This window comes from Manduca sexta, chromosome 19 (assembly GCF_014839805.1).
Source record: "Manduca sexta isolate Smith_Timp_Sample1 chromosome 19, JHU_Msex_v1.0, whole genome shotgun sequence".
Classification (NCBI taxonomy): Eukaryota; Metazoa; Arthropoda; class Insecta; order Lepidoptera; family Sphingidae; genus Manduca; species Manduca sexta.
In genome coordinates this window covers 8,283,164-8,304,518 of record NC_051133.1, presented here as the reverse complement: position 1 = coordinate 8,304,518, position 21,355 = coordinate 8,283,164, and the positions used below count along the sequence as shown (strand labels likewise).

At 35.4% G+C, this 21,355-nt stretch overlaps 2 protein-coding genes across 4 annotated transcripts in view; one reads left to right on the top strand and one right to left on the bottom strand.

Annotated features, from left to right (window-relative positions):
* LOC115442691 (endoribonuclease Dicer) overlaps nucleotides 1–21,355 on the bottom strand; it is a 47,594-nt gene that overhangs the window by 4,179 nt on the left and 22,060 nt on the right. Inside the window, exons 28-32 of the mRNA XM_037440382.1 lie at nucleotides 3,930–4,121; nucleotides 1,424–1,528; nucleotides 1,118–1,273; nucleotides 691–902; nucleotides 196–349 (exon numbers count right to left, since the gene is read on the bottom strand). Of these exons, the coding sequence (XP_037296279.1) occupies nucleotides 196–349; nucleotides 691–902; nucleotides 1,118–1,273; nucleotides 1,424–1,528; nucleotides 3,930–4,121 (819 nt within the window). The remainder of the gene's footprint in view (nucleotides 1–195; nucleotides 350–690; nucleotides 903–1,117; nucleotides 1,274–1,423; nucleotides 1,529–3,929; nucleotides 4,122–21,355) is intronic.
* LOC115442692 (juvenile hormone epoxide hydrolase-like) lies at nucleotides 6,942–21,191 on the top strand. 3 transcript variants are annotated; one of them, XM_030167823.2, is made up of 7 exons: nucleotides 6,942–7,057; nucleotides 14,727–14,912; nucleotides 15,988–16,380; nucleotides 17,334–17,491; nucleotides 18,300–18,490; nucleotides 18,809–19,037; nucleotides 19,727–19,958. In XM_030167823.2, exons 2-7 carry the CDS (start codon nucleotides 14,727–14,729, stop codon nucleotides 19,956–19,958), a joined length of 1,389 nt encoding a protein of 462 aa, XP_030023683.1. In that variant the 5' UTR covers nucleotides 6,942–7,057. The 3 variants fall into 3 exon arrangements, with proteins under 3 accessions (XP_030023683.1, XP_030023682.1, XP_030023681.1); XM_030167822.2 differs by having other exon boundaries at nucleotides 6,994–7,127; XM_030167821.2 differs by lacking the exon at nucleotides 6,942–7,057 and adding an exon at nucleotides 11,200–11,344 and having other exon boundaries at nucleotides 19,727–21,191.

Sequence of the window (21,355 nt, the reverse complement as noted above, 5' to 3'; positions counted from 1 at the left end):
AATATCAAATTGAAGAGTTTGTTTGTATACGCTAAACTATCAGGAACTAACTAAGATATTGTTTGTTTTTAATAATAGGAAGCCACATTACTCCAGAGTGCTATAGACTACTTTTTATCCCGGGATTTTTTTTTCACGCGGACAGAGCCGCAAGCAAAATCTAGTAAATACATAGAGACAATAGCAAAAACGTACTTTAGGCACGTCCACATACTCGGCGACTTGACAATCCTCCTCGTCGATCAAATATAACACGTCCACGATGATGTTGTGATTGTTCTCCCTCTGATGCTCTACGAAGTTCAGTATGGCCTTGGACAAGGTTGGATTCAGTTCCGAACAAAGGTATCTGAAATTTGTTCATTCTTGATAGAAACTGCTTTAACAAGTGATTTTTTTTTATATATAATTAGGTATAAACTACACCATTATTTGCTAACTATTAACTATAATGCAAAATGTAAAATTAAGTCATACCCCATCTAAAGTTTATTAGATTTCACTACACCACAAGATATCATGAGTGTTCGGTATGGCGACAAGCTCGCGACTATGACCCTGCGGAAGATTAGCTCGTCGAAGTGAATGCACCGGTTGTATTTCTGCCTATCCATCAGGAGACGACAGGGTCAAGCGTGAATGTATGTAGAATACTATAAAAAAGTAAAAATAGGAAAAAAATATCCTCACTTGTGTAGTCCCAGTCTGACTGTGAACGCGGCAAAAGTGACATTGTTGACAAGAGCCGACCTCAAGTCGGTTATCTCGCCTGGTTTGAGTTTGTCGCTGTTTTCATATATGTGTGACGTCACGAGGAAATCCAAAATGGCGTCGCCGAGAAACTCGAGACGCTCGTAGGATCCCGTCAGCCTGTTGCGGATGTAGGAAGCATGGGACATTGCCTAAAACGAAATATATTAACGATAACGATAGTTTCTACATATGCATTTTAAAATAATTATAAAACAAAAATATTAACAACAAACAATTAGATGCGAGGGGTTAGCTAAGTTTTATAACTAGAAAAATAATATCAAATGGATAACATTATAAACTAAACGAATACTTATGAAAATTAATTCCCCATGCGTAGTAATAAATGCGTATTTGTACTAACGTGTAGTAAAAATGACGGGTCGTTGAATCTGTAGCCTAAAATGTTTTCTATATCCGTCCTGTAGCCATTTAGAAGAAATTCGACGTCCCCAACCGTAGCTTGATTTTCATTTATGACGGTAGACACTCGTTTGTGCAGAAATGTGGCGAATTTATCCTGAAAGAAAGTATAACAAAAATAATAAAGCAGTTTTTTGATAGGAATGCCAACGTGTTTCATAGAAATGTTATCGATAATATGCTGTTTAAAGTCCCATACTATAAGTATAATATGACGTGTGGAGCATATTTCATTAATTATTCTTACCTGAGGAGGCAAAACCTTCAACCATTCGAGTACTTTCACTGCGGCCAACACTCCACCGCTAGCCAGGTACGTGCCAACGATCGCTTCCACACAGTCCGCCACGGACTGAAAAAACATTCAAATAATCTATATCTATACTAATTTTATAAAGTGGAAAAAATTGTAGGGGCTAATCTCTGGAACTACTGAACCGGTTTTGATATTTCTTTCACTAATTGGAAGCCCAGAATTCGGAATTTGTGATCGATAGAGAGATAGACTAACCCCTACATCAGGGGTGGCCAACCGGTCGATCGCGATCGACCAGTCGATCGTGGCATGGCAAAAATATAAATATGTAGAACAGACCGCGCAACATACCTAATCACTAACTGCTGCACGCATCGTCTTATATCATTTTTTATCCAAAATAATTATATAAATTGTGTACTGAACTATGTTGTTTCATTTAAGATTTCAAGATGTATGTAGCTTGGTAGATCGCACAGAGTATTATCAGTGAAAAGTAGATCTTGGTCTTACCAAGTTGGCCACCCCTGCCCTACATCATAAGACGGAAACACATGGCAAAAAGTGGGTGCACCAGTTGCGCCTCTGCCTACTCCTTCGAAAGTAAAAGGTGTGTTTGTGTGTAAAATTCCTTCCGGTAACCCCACACAATGACAAGTCCTATTATAAAGATATCAGAAATAACCCTAATATAAGATACAATAAAACTTAGATCAATACAAAAAAATTGGCGACCCATAAAGACTTGTAAGAGGATTGAATAAAATTAGATTAAAATTGCGATGTTTCATTGCTGTCAATTATAAAATAAATAACAGTATTTTTATATAGCAATATTTTCATCCTTCCATTGCTTACAGGGCGGTAAATTCTCGATTGTACAATGCGTTATAGATTTGCAGATGGACCTCGATTGTGTGCTATGAGAAATCTGTTTGACGCTGAGAGCCAAGGAAATGCCATGGTATTCCGAAATATGTTAAGAAAAGTATTAAAATATTTTTACGGGCCCTTAAAAATAGTTTTTTTTTCAGGTTTATTAATTACTATTTGTAGTATTTAAAAAAATATGAAATTAATTGCACACACTCACACTCTTTCACGCTTTTTTTATCCGAAGGGGTGGGCAGAAGCCACTACTGGCTCACACAATTTCCGCCGTGTGTGCTCCGTCCAATAATTTGATAGGAGGCGTGCCTACCGCTATATCGGGCATAAATTCCTGATTTCAGGCTGATGCTCAGTATAAAAACCCAATATCACTTTGCCCGACCCGGGAATCGAACCCGAGATCACAGCACTGCAGTCGAACCGTAATACAATTACGCCACCGAGGCGGTCATGAAATTATTTATATTAGTGATATTAAAAACAAGAAAGCTTGTGATGATATTTGAATATTTGTTTGAAAAAACCGCATAAACCGATTTCGGTGGACTTTGGTACACAAACCAAATTCTGGATTGACATTTAGATCACATTTTATGCAAAAGTAAAATGTTCGGAAATGGTGTTTAAGTCGAGAGGAACCGCGAGCTACACCCAATTAGTTTACAACGATTACATCATTATAGCTTATACTGTAACAAGGGAAAACAACAATTTGTAGGTACTGTCGCCTGATTAAGTAAGTACATTGCTCCGTAAATGGAAACCGGCACGTGCAGTGTAACTGTCATTTTTTTTCTCATAGGCATTCGTAAGACGAAACTTGTTTTGCGTTGTTTGACGTCATATTAATTCTATAAAAGCTTTTACAAAATTATACTAATCACGTTAAAGTTTGTGGAATTATTAACATACCGGGGGATAGTTAGATATTAAACATAATCAAACACCTCTAAGGTGGACACTGATTTTATTAAATCTACGAAACTGGTCCAAATTAATTATAAAATTGGTTGATGCTTGAACTTTCTTTGTTAGATAAAATTTACAATTAAGGTAGGTACCTCAATTTTGAATCTAATAGATACTAAGGAACCGATATTAAAGCACATTGCTCGCGCAATTGGCAAGGTGCAATCTTCTAGTCAGCATTATTAACAGACTTCAAAAGGAGGAAATTCTCAATTCGACGTGTACATAGTAAATTTAGCTTTCAAGACACTTTTTCAGTGGCGGTTTCGTGTCGGATTTTATTGGGCCCGTTTCTTTATATCTTTCATTCTCTATATCTATATTTCCCTTTTCAGGGGTAGACAGGTGTAATACCTCAGCACGACAGTCGTACCGCGTATTACTGACACAAAAAAAACCTTTTTAACAAAAATTTAACCGCCTTCAAAAATCACTGAAAACATAACTTGACATAACAGATACTATACAGGTTACTACTTTTGGAGTCAGTGACTAAAAAATCACGCCACTCCACTTACCATCGGGTGCTGTGGGGTCACTTTGGCGCGCACGTATAATAAAATAAAAAATCAACCGAGCACAACTCTGAACTCCATTGTGAAGAAAACTCCATCCCAACTTAGAAGTTAATAAATACCTTATCAGCAACAGCTTGGGAATGCACGTAACATTGCATGGAGTTCTGCGCGCCCCTCTCCGGTTCTGGTTCGGTGGCACCGTCACTGTCGTTATAACGCTCCATAATCGCTCTGAGACTGTCGCCCGACATCACTCCAGAGAGCACTTCATCCTCGGGGAAGGACATGCCTATTAACAACGTTGGGCGGATCTGAAAGTGAATATTAAATTAGCATTTAATAATCTAGTCATAAAGCGGCGATAGCCTAGTTGGGTGTGGAACGAACTGCCGAGACGAATGTCCGCAGGTTCAAATTCCAAGGGCGCACACCTCTGACTTTTCTAAACAAATCATGTGTGTATTCTTTGTGAATTTATCGTTCGCTTTAACGGTGAAGGAAAACATCGTGAGGAAACCTGCACATCTGAGAAGTTCTCTATAGGAATTTCGAAGGTGTGTGAAGTCTACCAATCCGCAATAGGCCAGCGTGGTGGACTAAGGCCTAATCCCTCTCAGTAGTAGAGGAGGCCCGTGCTCAGCAGTGGGCAAGTATATAATCCAGGGCTGATATTATAATCTAGTCATAAACGAAACCAGTATATTTTATGCTGTATTATGTTCCCGCAAGGAAGACTGCGGACGAAGACTTAGCCACTTCCGTCGGATGAAGCCCACAGCCGTTCCAAATGCGCCGAAGAGGGCCATCGCGGAGTTTTAGTTGGTAGGCCGTGCGTACGGTGTATATAGTGCTAGGGACTCGGCCCGGCATGGCGGTCACCCGAAGACCACCATCAAATCCGGGCAGCTCAACGCCGGGCCGTAAGGCACGGTTACCCCAACATAACCGCTCAGTCGCCCCCCATGAAGGCTGGGCGGTAGTACTTTCTCCGCGAAACAAAAAAAAAGGATCGATCGCTGTTCTTTATTCGAGTGCAAGCTTTTGTGGTCTGTGCGTCAGGATGTTTTTCACTGTTTTTCACTGTCACTTTTATTTTTCTAACACTATTCGAAGTCCCGGATCTCCCAAGGAATGACGTCAGGCAAATGAACGGTAAAAGCTTAATTAAATATTGTCTGTGACATGTCCGAAAAAGTGTTTTGGTGGTTGTGATCACCCTACATTGTACTAGTAAATTACAAATATATCTGATTTTTTTAAAATTTTGTTCAATGTTATATTTTATATATATCAGGATTACATGTCCTTAAATGTAACTAACCGTCCTGTACACAGACAGATATTTTATAATTATCTTTAATCTTGATTGACCATTTTTGGCACAGAAGTGAAATCCTCTTTACAAATCACTTCGTAGACCGCCACGGTTGTTCTTGTTTAGTGATCATTGAAAAATATGTCATCTAGATACGCATCACGCCTTATCTGATGACATTTTCAAAAGAATTAGGGTTTTTTTTTATAAGTTTATAACTTATGAAAGTCAAGCTACTAGCTTGATTTCGACTTTTCATATGCATTGGTCTTGATACTTGGATCAGTTGTTTTTATTAATATTTTAAACGATGCTGGATCCTATAAAGCTCCTTATATCTACATAATGTATTTTACTCCAAACTCAAGATCGAAGGCCAATTTGTTCATTGACGGTTACTTTTGCTTAAATAATGACGTTTCGTATGTATGTAGTTGTATAATGGTAAGACTGCAGTACTGAGGTCTCAGAATCAGCCCGGAGTCTGGAATTTGTGCCCGATATAGCGAGAGGCTCGACATATCGGGTACCCATCACATCATGAGACGGAATACGCACGGCGAAAAATGGGTGCAGACAACTCTTATGGTTTTTATTTTAGCGACGATTCCTAGTGGCAAATGTTGTTTTTACTTTAACTCTTACTTTTTCAGATTATAAAAAAAGTGGTAGTGGGTAAGTGACATAAATCAACTTATACCGCTACAAGTGTATACCTTGAAGACCGGTACATAATTACCTAGACTGACGGCATATCGTAAAAACAGTAGGTGCAAAGTACACATCACTTAATTAGTTATAAAGCTTACGGTAAATTATATCGTCGTAAAATTATAAATTTACGGCTTATTAAGAATTTGATCGTATATTTGTAAGAGATGTAAGTGATTTTAACAATATACTTCATGTGGCTCGCGGCTTAAACCTCGTGATATACAATTGCAAGGGTAATAATGCCACTGTGCACTTTTCTGGAATAAAAATTAACCTGTATATTAGCCCAGGACCCCGGTCTATTTTTATATCGAACCTTATTCAAATCAGTTCAAAGATATCAGCGTTTACTTATAACGAACGTCCAAACATTTTCACAAACTTCCACATTTATATTATTTGTAAGAAGTAAGACTTGACTCCCTCTCAGTAGTAGAGGAGGCCCGTGCTCAGCAGTGGGCAAGTATATAATACAGGGCTGATATTATTATTATTTATTAAGACTTGACGAAGTTACCTGAGATGAAAATTCTATCCAAATAAAAAAAAAATTAATATATAATATTCGGCCGAATGCTTCCAAGCCATCTTCTATAAACTTTGGATACATGCACCTAGTGATAATACCAAAAATGAAGTTCAAGTAGGGCATGATAACTGGATGGAACATAAGTAGAGACCGGATTATATGCAACTTAAGAAACCCGACATATGCTTGAAGATGTACATAAAAAAGGGCTGACATGAAAAACGTCAAAATTTGCAATATCCATTAATAAAATATTTCTTTAAATGCTGCATACCGTTTGAGGGAGCCGATTGCAATCAATTCATACGCGTTACATGGCTTTTGGTTTAACAGAGTGGTGACCTTAAAAAGCTCTTCGAATAGCCAAAATATGTACATGATATGATCCGGTCTCCACTGCTAAGTATAATTAATAAGATAGTGTTGTTCCAGCTGCATTGAATCAAGTAAAAATCTACCACAAAGTGGAGTCGAACTTTGGTAGCTTCAGAAAAAACATCGATTTAAGTATCGTATAGCACCAAGTATCTATTTTATCAAAGATTTTGTTTATCTAATCGTTGTAATAACAATCTTACACGTGTAACTGATTGCCTCCTTTGGATCGTGTTTGCAGAGTAAACAATTAAATAGAACAAAATCAATATGTGTTGAACATTCACAGGTTTAAAAATATATTGTGTCTCGAGGTGAGTGCTGAAATAAGTGTTGTTGAAGTGTTTTTACTCAAATGGATATTAGTCCCCAGAGGCAGGAGAGGTACATTTAAATTCTTATCAAATAATTAAATGTTCAGTTGCATAATCGCAAAAGAAACATAGCGGTGCAGTTTATGGTACATCATTTATTTAGGAAAATGTTTTGCATGTGATTTTCCATCTACCATACAAATTATTACTATTGTAGTGTCTAGAGATAATTTCAGGGTAAGCCTATGCACCGAGAATAAAAAAAAATAACATATCCATTCCATTCTTGAGTTTAGAAAATTGACCAAATTACATTTCAGAAGTCGGTGTACACTATAGAATATATAATATTATTATTTTTCAAAGTATTGTGTCTTTTTAAATACTATTAATAGTAAAAAGTAACAGTGTGGAATGAATTTTCAATCAGGCTCATGCAGACCGATTTTGTTAGCTTCGTCTGGAAATCATAGAAGCCTATTTTCGGCAATGGATTTTATGTGGTTGATGATAATGATGACAATCCCATCAAGTAAGGTCGAAATAAAATGATTTAATAAATAAAAAAGTTTTTCTATACATTTCGCGATATTTATCTTTTCCTACTATCCTAGATGCAAGGTGTGATAAAGTGTGAGTCATGATATCTATCTATACTTACATAATGTAATAAATTCATAGATTTTCTGTCTACACATTGAACATTTCTGGAAAAAATGCCTAGAAGACGCGAGTAACAGGAAACAGAACGTAAAACAACTTTTAATTTTGGTTGTTTGTCGGTTTACTCAAACGTTCGTTGAAAAATGTTGAGTTTTATCAAGGACAGATGGCCACATGGGGAGACGGGCCACACGTGTCGCGCGTATTCTATGTTACTGGGAAGTGTATCGGGTGAGGGTATAACTGACTGAGTTACATATGATTCCATGCAGATAAAGTTATTAGCACAGATTGTTTATAACCCTACAACTCATGCCTGTTAGATGAAATGTCTAATATGAGGATTACCATCAGACGCCATGAATGTAGAGAGGGGGTTAAGGTTTGGCCAGCTGTCCTTACTAGGGAAAATCCGTACCAATGCCAAGCTACTTAATTAACCGATGCACGTTCATGATAATAATTAAGTTTTTATAGCCGTGTCATGTTCAGCTTACGTGGTGAATGAATCGGTTACTCGGTTCGAGTAAGGTAGCGTTAGCTCCGTGATGTTACACGTGTCACGAAATAGATCCGATGATTTATCATCGCAACGATGACAAGCTTTTATTCATAGCATCCATGAATATCCTAGCTAATAGAATTTTAATTTATAATGATGATTTCATGAATCGATAATAATTAATAAATACGTAGTCCTACGACAAGATTCATTCATCAAATTCAAGGATGGAATAGAGGATATATTTGTGCAAGGTTCCTCCATAGCCGCCTCAAAGACGGACACTCAATTAAATCCGTTAAAAACATTTTAATCACAATAGTTTGACTATCAAGGAATTTGTTTCAAAATATCATTTAGGTGCGAAGGAAATTATAACCAGCGTAATGAGGGCATTATGAGACTCACAATTGACGCCAGGATGCGAACGCGGTGTCTAGTAAGTAGGTACATAATAATTAAAAGTTCTGAATTGTGTTTCTACATTAAACAAATAGGCAAGCACGCCACTTTTTCTGCTCTCCTTACTATTCAGTTAAAACAAGAAAGAATTTTATTGATATAATACTCAAATGCCTGCCGGCATTGTAGTTGACTAGCACAATTGCAATACAAATATTCCCACGAATAATTACAATAACAGAAAAGATTTTTTTCCATACTGCATCGACGAATGCTATTCATAACGGTCAGGTATTCCTTTTGTATGTGGGCTTGGCCATCGTTATTTAGAAAAAAAATCATACTAATTAGTGCCAATAAGTTGTCTGGTTCCCTTTCGGCAAATTTCACCCTTCGCTAATGTAGTCTTCAGCAGAAATTTGATTACGTATCAACATAATATTATTACAAAAAATTCGGCGGTATTTTGAAAAAAGTATACCGATTTTCAAATCTGACTATTGCAAACTACAGTTGCAAAAGCGTATAACTAATATTAATATGAATACATCAAACTGTGTATTTTAAAAGAGAAAAATAAATGAAATACATATCACATACCAAACGATTGTGACGTATGTAGTTTGCATGAATCCTCGTGTTATGCGATATATGTATAAATGAATGGGAGGCACATAACATGTGTTATATTTTTTTCGATAAGATTTTAAAATTAAAGTATGTTTATATTATTAATATTCATGACGCGTTCATTCAATTTCGAACACCTATTACAAGCCTCTGACCTTCTGAAATTCTTTATTACTCAATGAACTATAATTTTTCAAAACGAATATAGGTAATCAATATTATCCCACTTATAATAAACCTTTATTAAAAAAGTACACGAAAATTAAAGAAAGTAAATGTAGAATGTAAATTTTATTTAGCCGGGTAGATAAAGAAAAATATACTTATAAGCAAACAATAACTGTTGCGAGCGGAAAAGGCAAAATTTCCACTAAACACGGCAGAGGTGAACGACCGCTGCGCAAATAGCCATTTTACAATCCGTGAGACAGGACTCGTGTCTCGAGTAACCAAAATTAAATCAATAAGAGCACTTTGCTTATTATCTAAAATTACTCCATTCATTAGATGCCGGAAATATAAAAATTCTCTTTTACGATCATAATTTTTCAAAGTGATGTATATTTATATAACATTAATATCTATTTTAATGTATAAAGTGAAGGTGGAATGAAATATTTTCAAAATTCAAAATAGGGTGATCATAACGACATTAAAAGTTTTGTTTCGCATTAGTTGTTAAGTCATGCGTCCAATAAAACTTTAGTATCTCCTCGGCTATATTTTGCTATTGTATTAGCATGAATGCTGCTCGCGCACAGTTCCTTACACTGATTAGCTTCAAAACACAATAAATGCAAGGCTTTCCTAAAATTATAAGATATGCAATAATGGGAAAAACTAAAGATATAACATAATATTATACTTTCATGCCTGTTTCAACAAATAGAACACAGATAATTGAAAAGCGTTATGTACGGTAATATTCTATGATGTTATTCATTTAGTTTCTCCAGTAGTTAAACATACAATTTATTTATTTATATAAAAACCGGCCAAGTGCGAGTCGGACTCGCGCACTGAGTGTTCCGTACAAACCTATAGGTAAGTAAAACGCACGAATCGCGACAATCAAGTCATAGTTATGGTATTTTTATTGCAAATTGAAATCCATAACATTACAACATGTAAAGCTGTTGGAAGATAAATTATAGTTCTAAAAATTTAAGGTTCTCGAAATTGTTCCTTTATATGTGCTATAAAACCTTGCTTCATGCCAAATTTCAAGATTCTAGGTCGACTGGAAGTACCGTTTAGGTTTTGATTCCCTTGCAAGTTTCGAAAACTTGCGACATAAACGGCTGTATCTTTTGATTGCTTTGGCTTACAAGTTTGATTTTTTCACAGCTCCAAGGGACAGTAGACCTGGGTATGTGATATAAATTTCAGCTTAATACCTTCACGCGTTTCTGAGAAAAAGGGCCTTGACAGACGGATGGACGGACAACAAAGTGATCCTATAAGGGTTCCGTTTTTCCTTTTGAGGTACGGAACCCTAAAAAATATATATAATTTCAATACAGTAATACTATGCAGTCTATACTGCTGTAATTATTATAAATGTTAAAAATATAATTGTTTATAAACGATGTCCTTAATATATGTCGCAACCGTGATCTAGTCGCGACTAATATCTGCTGTAAGCCAATAGGTCCTGGGCTTGCTTCCTAGGTTGCTATCAGTTTTCTTTGCAGACTCCAAAACTAATTGAAGAAACAAAGTGATTTTTTTTAATTTACAACAGATTTTTATTTTCACTACCCATGTCATTATTAAAAAATATATGTATAATTAATTACTATCGTGGTTATGAAAATAATAAATGGCATAAGTACGAATAAAACGTAGCGTAGCTGAGCGATGTGCGCAAGCTTTAAGGTCGAGGCCGAGGATTATATATTATCTACCTATGCAAACAGTGACAGCAAATCCATCGTACTACGTAATACAACCGACAAAAACGATTTCGGCGCTCGTCGCGGCACCAAATGCACGTGCTATATAACATTCTACAAAAATCAGTGTACCTTCCGCGAAATCACGTATTCGTGTAATATTTGTTTTGTGGTGATCTCTCCGCGTATGATAAGGTATTTAATTTGTTTTTTATATTCTTGTTTATCCAAAAACATTTATTTTATATATTTTTGTGATATTCCCGCTTGTAACAAGACTAGACTACCTACATAAAAACGCGTAATATTTAACAAAAAATTTAATTCCGTTTAAAATCGATAAATTCAATATAAGTTATAAAACTTAGTGGGATATATATTATATTTATATAAGTTATAAAACAGTGTGTCATTTTCTTCGAAAATATTCAGTGAAAGTGACCTCAGTGCATCATCAACAAAAAATGACCCACTTTTTAAATGCAAGTCAGTACAATATTACAATGCCATTGTGATCGGCTAAAATACATTGATAATTGCTTTTGCGACTACTGTAATGTATATTTACAGTTAATCACAATTTAGGGATATATACAAATTTGAAATAAGTAATTAATTACCCTATTAATTGTAGGACTGATACCCTTTAAATTTTAATTTAAAAGTATATCAAATTCATCAAAATTAATATTCATCAAATTTTAATTGAAAAGTATATTGTATTATTAAAAAAAAAACAAATTTTCAATTACCTACACATTGATTTTATTATGTCGTTATTTAGAGCCTAGTGTATAATTAACGAATTATACAATTTTTAGTAGATATACTACAGGACTACACCGACCGGTGCTTGTACCAACAAGGATTACTTTAATTCACTTAGATTCATGAAACCTCATAACTCGATTGTTCTCAGATTTTTTAAAATTTTATTTTCTTGGGTGGCTTACAGCTATCAATAACCAACAAATACATTATGACGTAATGAACACAAAACAAAAGCTAACTACGAGCCACTGCAGATATTTTTTATGGTTTCTAAATTCTATCGGCTTGAAATCTTAAAAATTTATTGCTCTAAATTGGATAAGCATTGCCCTTTCCAACATGCCGATAATATTTTCGATATTGTCAAGGTTGACCCATATTGCTACTCACTATAGAATTTAAAACATTTTACAACATTAAAGCGTATTTAAATCAAGGCTCAAAGGTATATATATTATTTTAATTTACTATTCAAAGACTCGCAGACTCGTGGTTTCAACAGTATTGAAACTATGTTGATAAAAGTATTTGTAATACAATAAAAATAATGTAGGAAATCATATTGCAGAGTAATGAACATGTAACAAGAGTACGTACAAACAAAAATGTATAACATAAGTGTAATCTAAAATTATATGTACTACCACGCACACGGTAAAAAACTGTGAACTCAGTTTAATATCATAATAACAAAGTATCAAAACCGGCCAAGTTACCTCACCTTACTTGATAGTTTGTGTAGTTGACTTAAAAATAATGTAGGAAATCATATTGCAGAGTAATGAACATGTAACAAGAGTACGTACAAACAAAAATGTATAACATAAGTGTAATCTAAAATTATATGTACTACCACGCACACGGTAAAAAACTGTGAACTCAGTTTAATATCATAATAACAAAGTATCAAAACCGGCCAAGTTACCTCACCTTACTTGATAGTTTGTGTAGTTGACTATTTATTTTTCATTAATGTTTACTACATAAAGTAAAGGTTGTTGCATCTTGTATGTAATGGTCGAGTCATCAAATCAAATCACCGTCAGTCAAACAGATGACTGTGGCACAAAAACACCATAAGTATTCGCTTTTTATGATTTATGTTATTACTAGTTGACCCGACAGACGTTGTCCCGTCTTAACTATGAATTTGCAGCGCGCATCCTGTCAATCGTTGACAGTTATTTCAAACAATTGACAGTTATTAAAATTAATATTTTCGTTAGGTTTTTATAAATTTCTAATTTTCCTCGCAATTTTTTGAATTTTTTCTTTCGTAAGAACCTTCTCCAGACAGCAACAAACACAACAAAAAAAAAAGTGAAATCGGTCCAGCCGTTCACGCATGATAGCGTGACCAAGTAAAATAGGGATTCATTTTTATAAAATCATTTTGATAAAATACGTATGTAACGGATAACTAGTTCTGTGTGTATATTCATATGACTGGTGGTCCCGATAGCAATAGGAGGTATTGCCTCACGATACCTCGGAGCCGTTGTCCATCGAACAGGACTGTCCCGGAGGTGTTACCTTTTTAGCGTGTACGCCAGGCTAGAGTAGCTTTGGATTGCAATACATTTCGGTTTTAGATAAACATTGTAAAGATCAGATAATTAGGTGGTTAACATATAAATCGCGAAACATAGATTGTTTATTTAAACTCACAACTTTTTCTCATGGGCCATAACTTACTCAATGAAAGTTTAAAATGTACCGATATTTATTTTTCCAAATGAATCACATAGTTTTGATTTCTAAGTCAAGAAAGGGGTCTAGTGTTTTTCATAGGCTGAGGAGGGCGGGGGGGTCGAGTTTCCGCTATTGGATACGTTACAAAGAGTTATGACAGCGTTGTCATATGGCTGCCATACATGCTACGGTCCATCGGAAAGGTCCACCGGTGCAGGTATGCCTGCGCCGGTAGACCGAAATGTGTGTGGGAATAGACCTGTGCAGATTTTTGAGCCTGTGCAGGCGACTGGCGCAGGATCGAAAATCAATTCTTTCAACTGATACCTGCGCAGGCATACCTGCACAGATGACCTCTCCGGTAGACCGTAGCGTGTATGGCTTACAATAGATGTGAGGTAACCCTGATATTCCCGCCCCAGCTCCTTGAACCGGCAGAGCATAAGCGTTTTATCCGCGAAACAAAGTCGTATCACAATATCGTAAATTATTTAAATAAATATAATAATTACTTTGTACATGACAATTAGTGTAGGCGTATTCAGCTCGTCTTTGGCAAGCTATTAGGCCGTTAATCGCTGTACAGTTACTTACGTGATACAGGTGATTAACACATAGTCTGTAGGTGGGTTTCAGTCAATAGAAAAGACGTCAGAAATGATTAACTGCTAATCAATGAGATACACTATAATGAACAGAACGTAATCCTGCTAATGCAATTAACACGTGAAGTTTGTAGAGATGTTAAGATCTTTCTTATCCCTTGCGCAAACCATTGAGAATATTTTTATTATCACCCAGAAACTCCTTCGGTGACAGGATCAGGATGAACCGATTCGGCCTATGAAAAACTAGTTTGTCCTGAAATCGGGTTTTGGCCGGTAACATATAAAACAAAATATACTTTTCAATACGGCGATTAGAGAAACGAACGATAAGCGAATGTGATAAAAAAATAGAAAAATTATTGTGCTGCACAATAATAGGTATATTACAACGTCTTGTCAAAAAAATGTTTTTTGTAGGTACTTAAAAAAAAATAAAGCACATGTCTGGACGTTTCATAACCTCTAACAGGCGAACCTAAGTGAAAGCGTTTATTGTAATGTTTCAGATGTACAAAATACTATCGTCATTCGTAGCGGCCGTCGCTATCGGATCCGGTTTGGTAATCACATATGTTCTGTACAATGTTCCCGAGCCTCCTGAACTGGACTTGCAGAGATGGTGGGGCATCGGCACCAGGCCCACAGAAGAAGACAAATCAATCAGACCATTTAGTATAGACTTTAATGATACGGTAAAGTATATTTGAACATTAGACTGATTGAAACCTTAAACTCTCAGGTGGTTATGGCAACGTGTAATCTATATCATTTTTTATTCCTCACAATACCTTACAAGTTCAATGAACTAGGTACAATTATTATTATGCAATCAAAACTCTAGTTCCCACATTCATATCACACAAATGATAAAAAGTCGTCGACATTGGGCTTAACGAAAGATGAAACATAATTAATGTAAACATTGTTTTCCTTGAGTTAAGATGGTGACCATAAAATATTACACGTGTATGCATAATATGTCCACACATTAGTTTAAAAGAAGCTATGACCGGTGTAACTTATAACACTGATACGGGCAAAAGTAATAAATGGACGGGAAACTTTTAACCCGTTGCAATTATTTTTTATTGTCACGCGATTCTGTGACTACATTGCGACTGAGGGAATGTGAAATGGAGCCTTGAGTCCAAACATGATTTAGGGGTCCAGATGTATTGAAAATTTCGGCGTTCGCCATGTTTTATTAAAGTTACGAACCGCAGCTATGACGCGTTTATTTGTGTGTAATGTATAGTGATTGTTTTATCTAATTGCATAAATATATGTATTTAGTAATCTCCTAAATGCAAATTCGACACGGGGAACAAAAGGGCAGTTGACTAATTCTTTTTTTAAATATATTTATCAAAACTTATATGATCCAAGATTTTATGGAAACAGAATTTTCAAATTCCGCACAATCAAAAGCTTTGAAATTCCGTGGAAGGGGTAGCTACCAAATAACAGTAATAGCCAAATTGTGTCGTCACCGACTGTCGCCGGGCATAACGCTACATGCGTGAGTAAGACATAGTTTAATAACCCCACTACATGCCCACTTTTGCAATCATGATTATTACGTTGGTATGTTATTTTGGTTATAGTACTTCAATAAAATATTATTATTAACCCAAAGCAGGTTTTATAGTAAATAAAGGGTATTATGTTATATTATGATTAGGTATTTTTGCCTAGTATTTAATTATTATTTAGTTTAACAAAATGAAATCAATTCGTATGTAACATTTTTTATTTTAACTATTACAGGTGATCCTAGACCTAAAGGAGAGGTTAAAAAATAGACGACCATTTACAAAACCGCTCGAAGGAATTAATTCAGAATACGGAATGAATACAGAATATTTAGAAACCGTTTTAGAATATTGGTTGAATGAATATAATTTTAAGAAGAGAGCTGAACTATTAAACAAATTTCCACACTACAAAACTAGAATACAAGGGCTCGATTTACATTTTATCAGAGTGAAACCCGAAATCAAGGAAGGCGTGCAAGTTCTGCCGCTCTTGATGATGCACGGATGGCCAAGCTCTTCCAAAGAGTTTGATAAGGTCATTCCAATCTTAACAACACCTAAACACGAGTACAACATAGTATTCGAAGTAGTGGCGGTCGATTTGCCTGGATATGGTTTTTCGGAGGTGAGTGAAAATCAATTCTATTACTTATAACCTTTACCTTATCGTAATCTCAGTATGAATAAAATCATAAAATTCTATTGAAACAGGTCATCATGACCCGCAAATAAATTTTGTAACCAACACTATTAATACCTATGTAATGTGCGCATTATTTTTATTGGTGACGATTCCAATCTAACTATGTCATACATGTTATAGATTATTCATATTGTGTCCATAATCATATTTCTGAAAATGTTATCAAGTTAGTTATTCACGCGTCTCTTCGTAGAACGTCCTAGTTTATTCATAAATCGCGGTGACCCGAATAATATTGGCCGACAGGGGTCAGTGAGTTACACGTGCCACATTTTTATCAAGTGCCAAGTTCACGCTATTATAATTATCTCGCATCATATCCTTATTGCCAGTCGGATGTGGGGTCGGCGAAACGCGTAGGTAATCCTTCCGTATCTTACTATAGTCATTACACAGAGAAGAAATAGGATGTCTTTGTTTTTTTTTTATTAAGTATTTCTATGTGGTTGTAACATACAATTTACGTTATCGTATCCGTTATATGTTACATAAATAATAATGGACGTTATAATAATTATTAAACTTATTCAAAATAAAAACTATATTGTTTCCTTTTAACCTGAATTTAACCAGGGTTTTAGCCACTGCTTTACTGATTTCCTCATAAATTTTATAACAAACATATCACACCGTTACCTCCTTAGGGGTAGGCAAAGGTGCAACCAAGGCACCCACTTTTCGCCTATCTGTTCCGTTCTATGATGTGATAGGGGGTGAGCCTATCGCCATATCAGGTTCAAATACCAAACTTTGGTTTGACACTGAGCACAAAAACCTAATATCACAAGTGCGGTGCCGTACCGCGTAAGCAATACTACTACGCCATGAAGGAAGACAATCTTTATAACACTTCAATTAATACGTTATTATTCCAGGGTACGAACAAACCAGGACTGAATCCGGTTCAGATAGGTGTTATGATGAGAAATCTAATGTTGAGACTGGGCTTCGAGAAGTTCTACATACAAGCGGGCGACTGGGGCTCACAATGCGCCACTCACATGGCCACTTTATTCCCCGACCAGGTGTTAGGGTAAGTGAGAATTACGTATAACGGTAATTTGTATAGTACAAGGTTATTCTTGAATTATGTTACTACATGACTATTATGCAACAATTCATATCTATAAAAGCTAAAGTATTTCTGTCTTGTTACCTCTTCACGCTTAAACCGATTTCTATGAAGTTTGGTATAGAGATAGTTTGAACCCCTGGCAAATACATAGCCTTCTTTTTAAACCAGAAAAATATAAAACGGGAAATACTTCATACGGGTAAAGTCGCGAGCAAAAGCTATTAGAGAAATAAATATAATTCGAACATAACATTTCATTGTTTAATCTGGGCTGAATCCATTTTTTATTTAGTTAATTTATATCAGATTTAAATAGGTATGTCATATTTATCTTATCTCGGTTTAGATTTGCATATTATCTCAAGTAGTAAATAAATATAATTTTAAATATATAGTGTACTTAAGTTGTGCCGTCCTGTAACTATGCGCTGGACATAATTAATTATTATGTTATAAACGATTACCTGTTATTGTGCATTTGAGCATTCACGCAGTTCTCGATTATTTATGGTTGCTAGCAATGTGCATTAAATTATATCCGACTTAAATAGACTGACGAAGACCATGAAAATCTGACCTAAATGGACTAAATCGAACATTATAATATGTACAATATATCAAATTCGATTCCTAACCATATATCTGTATATGTATAAAAATATAAACACTTAAGTTAGTGTCATTATACTGCAATTTAAAACTGGTTGCTAATATATTGGTGCAGGAACTTGCTAGTCTAAACTAAGCTTTGAATCTTTGTTTACAGGTTACATACGAACATGCCTTTATCATCAAGACCGTTGAGTACAGTAAAATTGTTCATCGGAGCTTTATTCCCTAGTTTGATTGTGGACGCTAAGTACATGGACAGGATTTATCCACTGAAAAATCTTTTTTCATATATTCTAAGAGAAACTGGCTATTTCCACATACAAGCTACGAAGCCTGACACAATTGGTAAGCAAATATAATACTAATACATATAGATAACCTATAGGACCTAACCTACAACCGTTTTCATATGGGCAAATAAGGTTACTTATTATTTGGGATTTTCTGCTTAGAATCAGCCCGGAGTCTAGAATTTGTACCCGATATGGCGATAGACTCGCTCCCCATCGCATCATGAGATGGAACACACTTGGCGGAAAGTGGGTGTCCTGATTGCGCCTCTTCAAACCCCTTCGGGGATAAATTCGTGGTGTTATATATGTGTGTGTGAGTGTGCAAATAAGGTCAAAATAACATATAATTGAACGCTTTCAATAATTTCAGGTGTAGCGTTGACCGATTCCCCCGCGGGCCTGGCTGGCTACTTGATCGAAAAGATGGCAATTTGCAGCAACAGAGACCAGCTTGATACACCTCACGGTGGCCTGGAGAATCTCAACTTGGACGATGTGTTAGACACCGTCACTATAAACTGGATCAACAACTGCATAGTGACGTCAACGCGCCTGTACGCCGAGGGCTTCTCATGGCCCGAAGTTCTTATAGTACATAGGTATGTTCTTTTTTATACAGCTAAAAGACTAGACTGTCTCGGTTGTTATATTGAAGTCCGGATACCGTATTGAGGTCTCGGATTCGAATTTCGGGCCGTGCGAGGATATGTTGGGTGTTTTCTGCTCAGTACCCCGAATGGAACTTTTACCTAATATAGAGATAGGCTCGTACAGCGTGGGTCGGAATAAATATGGGGAAAACTGGGTGTATTAGTTACACCTATGCCTACTTCTAGGATAAAAGGCTTGAATGTGTGTTATCTTTCACATAACGTTGGTGACTAGTGAAAAGCTACTAAATGTTAATATAACAAATGTGTGCGAATTAATGAATGCCTTATCGAAACTAATAAAAAATATTTACAAGGTTTTCACCCGTCACCACTCACCTACGATAGTTGGTCCTTTATAAATATTAAAGTAATAAATTCTCTATCAAACATCCAACTAGTCGAAGACTCGTGTTAACCAGTTTTATTGAGATTTCTTAAGACATGCGTAGTATTAGATAAAATGGAATTATGAAAGGTCTTTGACGCTCTACACGTGGATCTTCCGTATTAAAGTTATCTATTTCCAATTTAAATTATTATTTAGAAACATCGACCTGTTAGTTTCATGGTAGCAAAGTTACGACCGACCAAATTCGACATGTTAAGTAGCGCTTTCATTGTATTTTTCCTTACAGAATACCATCAATGGTGCCGACAGCTGGAATCAATTTCAAATACGAAGTGCTGTACCAACCGGACTGGATACTGCGAGACAAATTCCCGAACCTGGTAAGGTCTACAGTTCTCGACTTTGGTGGTCACTTCGCCGCACTACACACGCCTCAAGCGCTTGCCGACGACATATTCGCTTCAGCCGTACAATTTTTAAAGTTCCATGATAGAAAGAGAAACCAAAAATCCAGCTGATCTATATTTTATATTTTGTTCGGCCGAATTAACGTTCTTATACCTGAGAAGAGTATGTCGCTTATTCGTTAACTTGAATAACAATGTTTTAACTATTCAGTGTTTTACATCAATAAATTTTAAAGCATTCCATCAAACGTAGAAAATGACGAAAGACTCAATTGTTAAATCGTTGATATTCAATGATTTGAATAAGTTATGTTTATGTTATGAAGCCCGTGTATTTTTTAATGAAAGAAAATAAATGTCCAACGTTTTCGGTTAAAGTAGATGCAAGTTAGTTTAATGTAAGAAGCACAGAGAAAAATTAATAATTATATCAAACACTTACTTACGTAAACCTAGCGTGCATCCACTTTACGCATACTTTTATAGCAAAAATTACCATAAGAACTGGGACTGGACCATAGATTATGTGTTAATTTTTATTCTTGTCGATGAATTAATGAAAAAGATAAATAATAAAATACATTTATAATGCTAAAAAAATATTTATCTGAACGACTTGAACAATTAATGTAGTGTAGATTTAGGTAATATGATTTAAAGAGCGTTTAGAGGCCGTAGTTGTAGATTAATATCAAGACGTACCTACAGTGAACAATGAGACTTATGTAATTTTATGTGTAACTTGTAACATTGTTATTTTATGTAGTATTATTGAGACTGGTTGAAGTTTAGGTCTTTTTTATACCACTGAAACTACTTAATTGAACTAATAAATGATTCATAGTATTTAAATGTAAGATTGTAACATGAGGTATCATTTCAACTTGGATTGAATCATGATGGACGTTTCTAGTATTTAATTCATTAGTTGTGTAGTTTTCTGGTTAAAAACAACTCTATTTTTCAGCAGGCGAAATATTTTATAATTGAAGATGACAAATTTGTTAAGTTAATCTACTACTTACAAGTCAGTAACCTATTTGTCTATTGGAAATCCATTGCGCCTGCAGGCTGGATAACTACATTACTACACATGTTCTTATTATGATATGATAGCAGGTTACTAGGTATTTACTTACATTGACGATAAGTAAGCTGAATGATGCTTACTTGTATAAAATAATAGCGTAATTTTAAATTAAATATACCTCAACGAGAACCTATTCATGTGAGAACAAAACAGGCGGAACGTAAAAAAATAAAACATAATTAGCAACACCCTGTATTGTTCTCTTGTGAGAAGGGTCTGCGCAAGATATGACGAAATAAAACAAGTTAAATACTTATTGTTTTTTATTTATATTTGTATTTTAAATATCAGGCGATAAGCAAATATAGAAAACTACGACTTTTATACGTTCACGCCTAACTTATACCACTGCATCTGATGGTAAGTGAAGTGCGGTTCAGATAACATATCAGCTGACGAAATATTTTTATCCTTTACC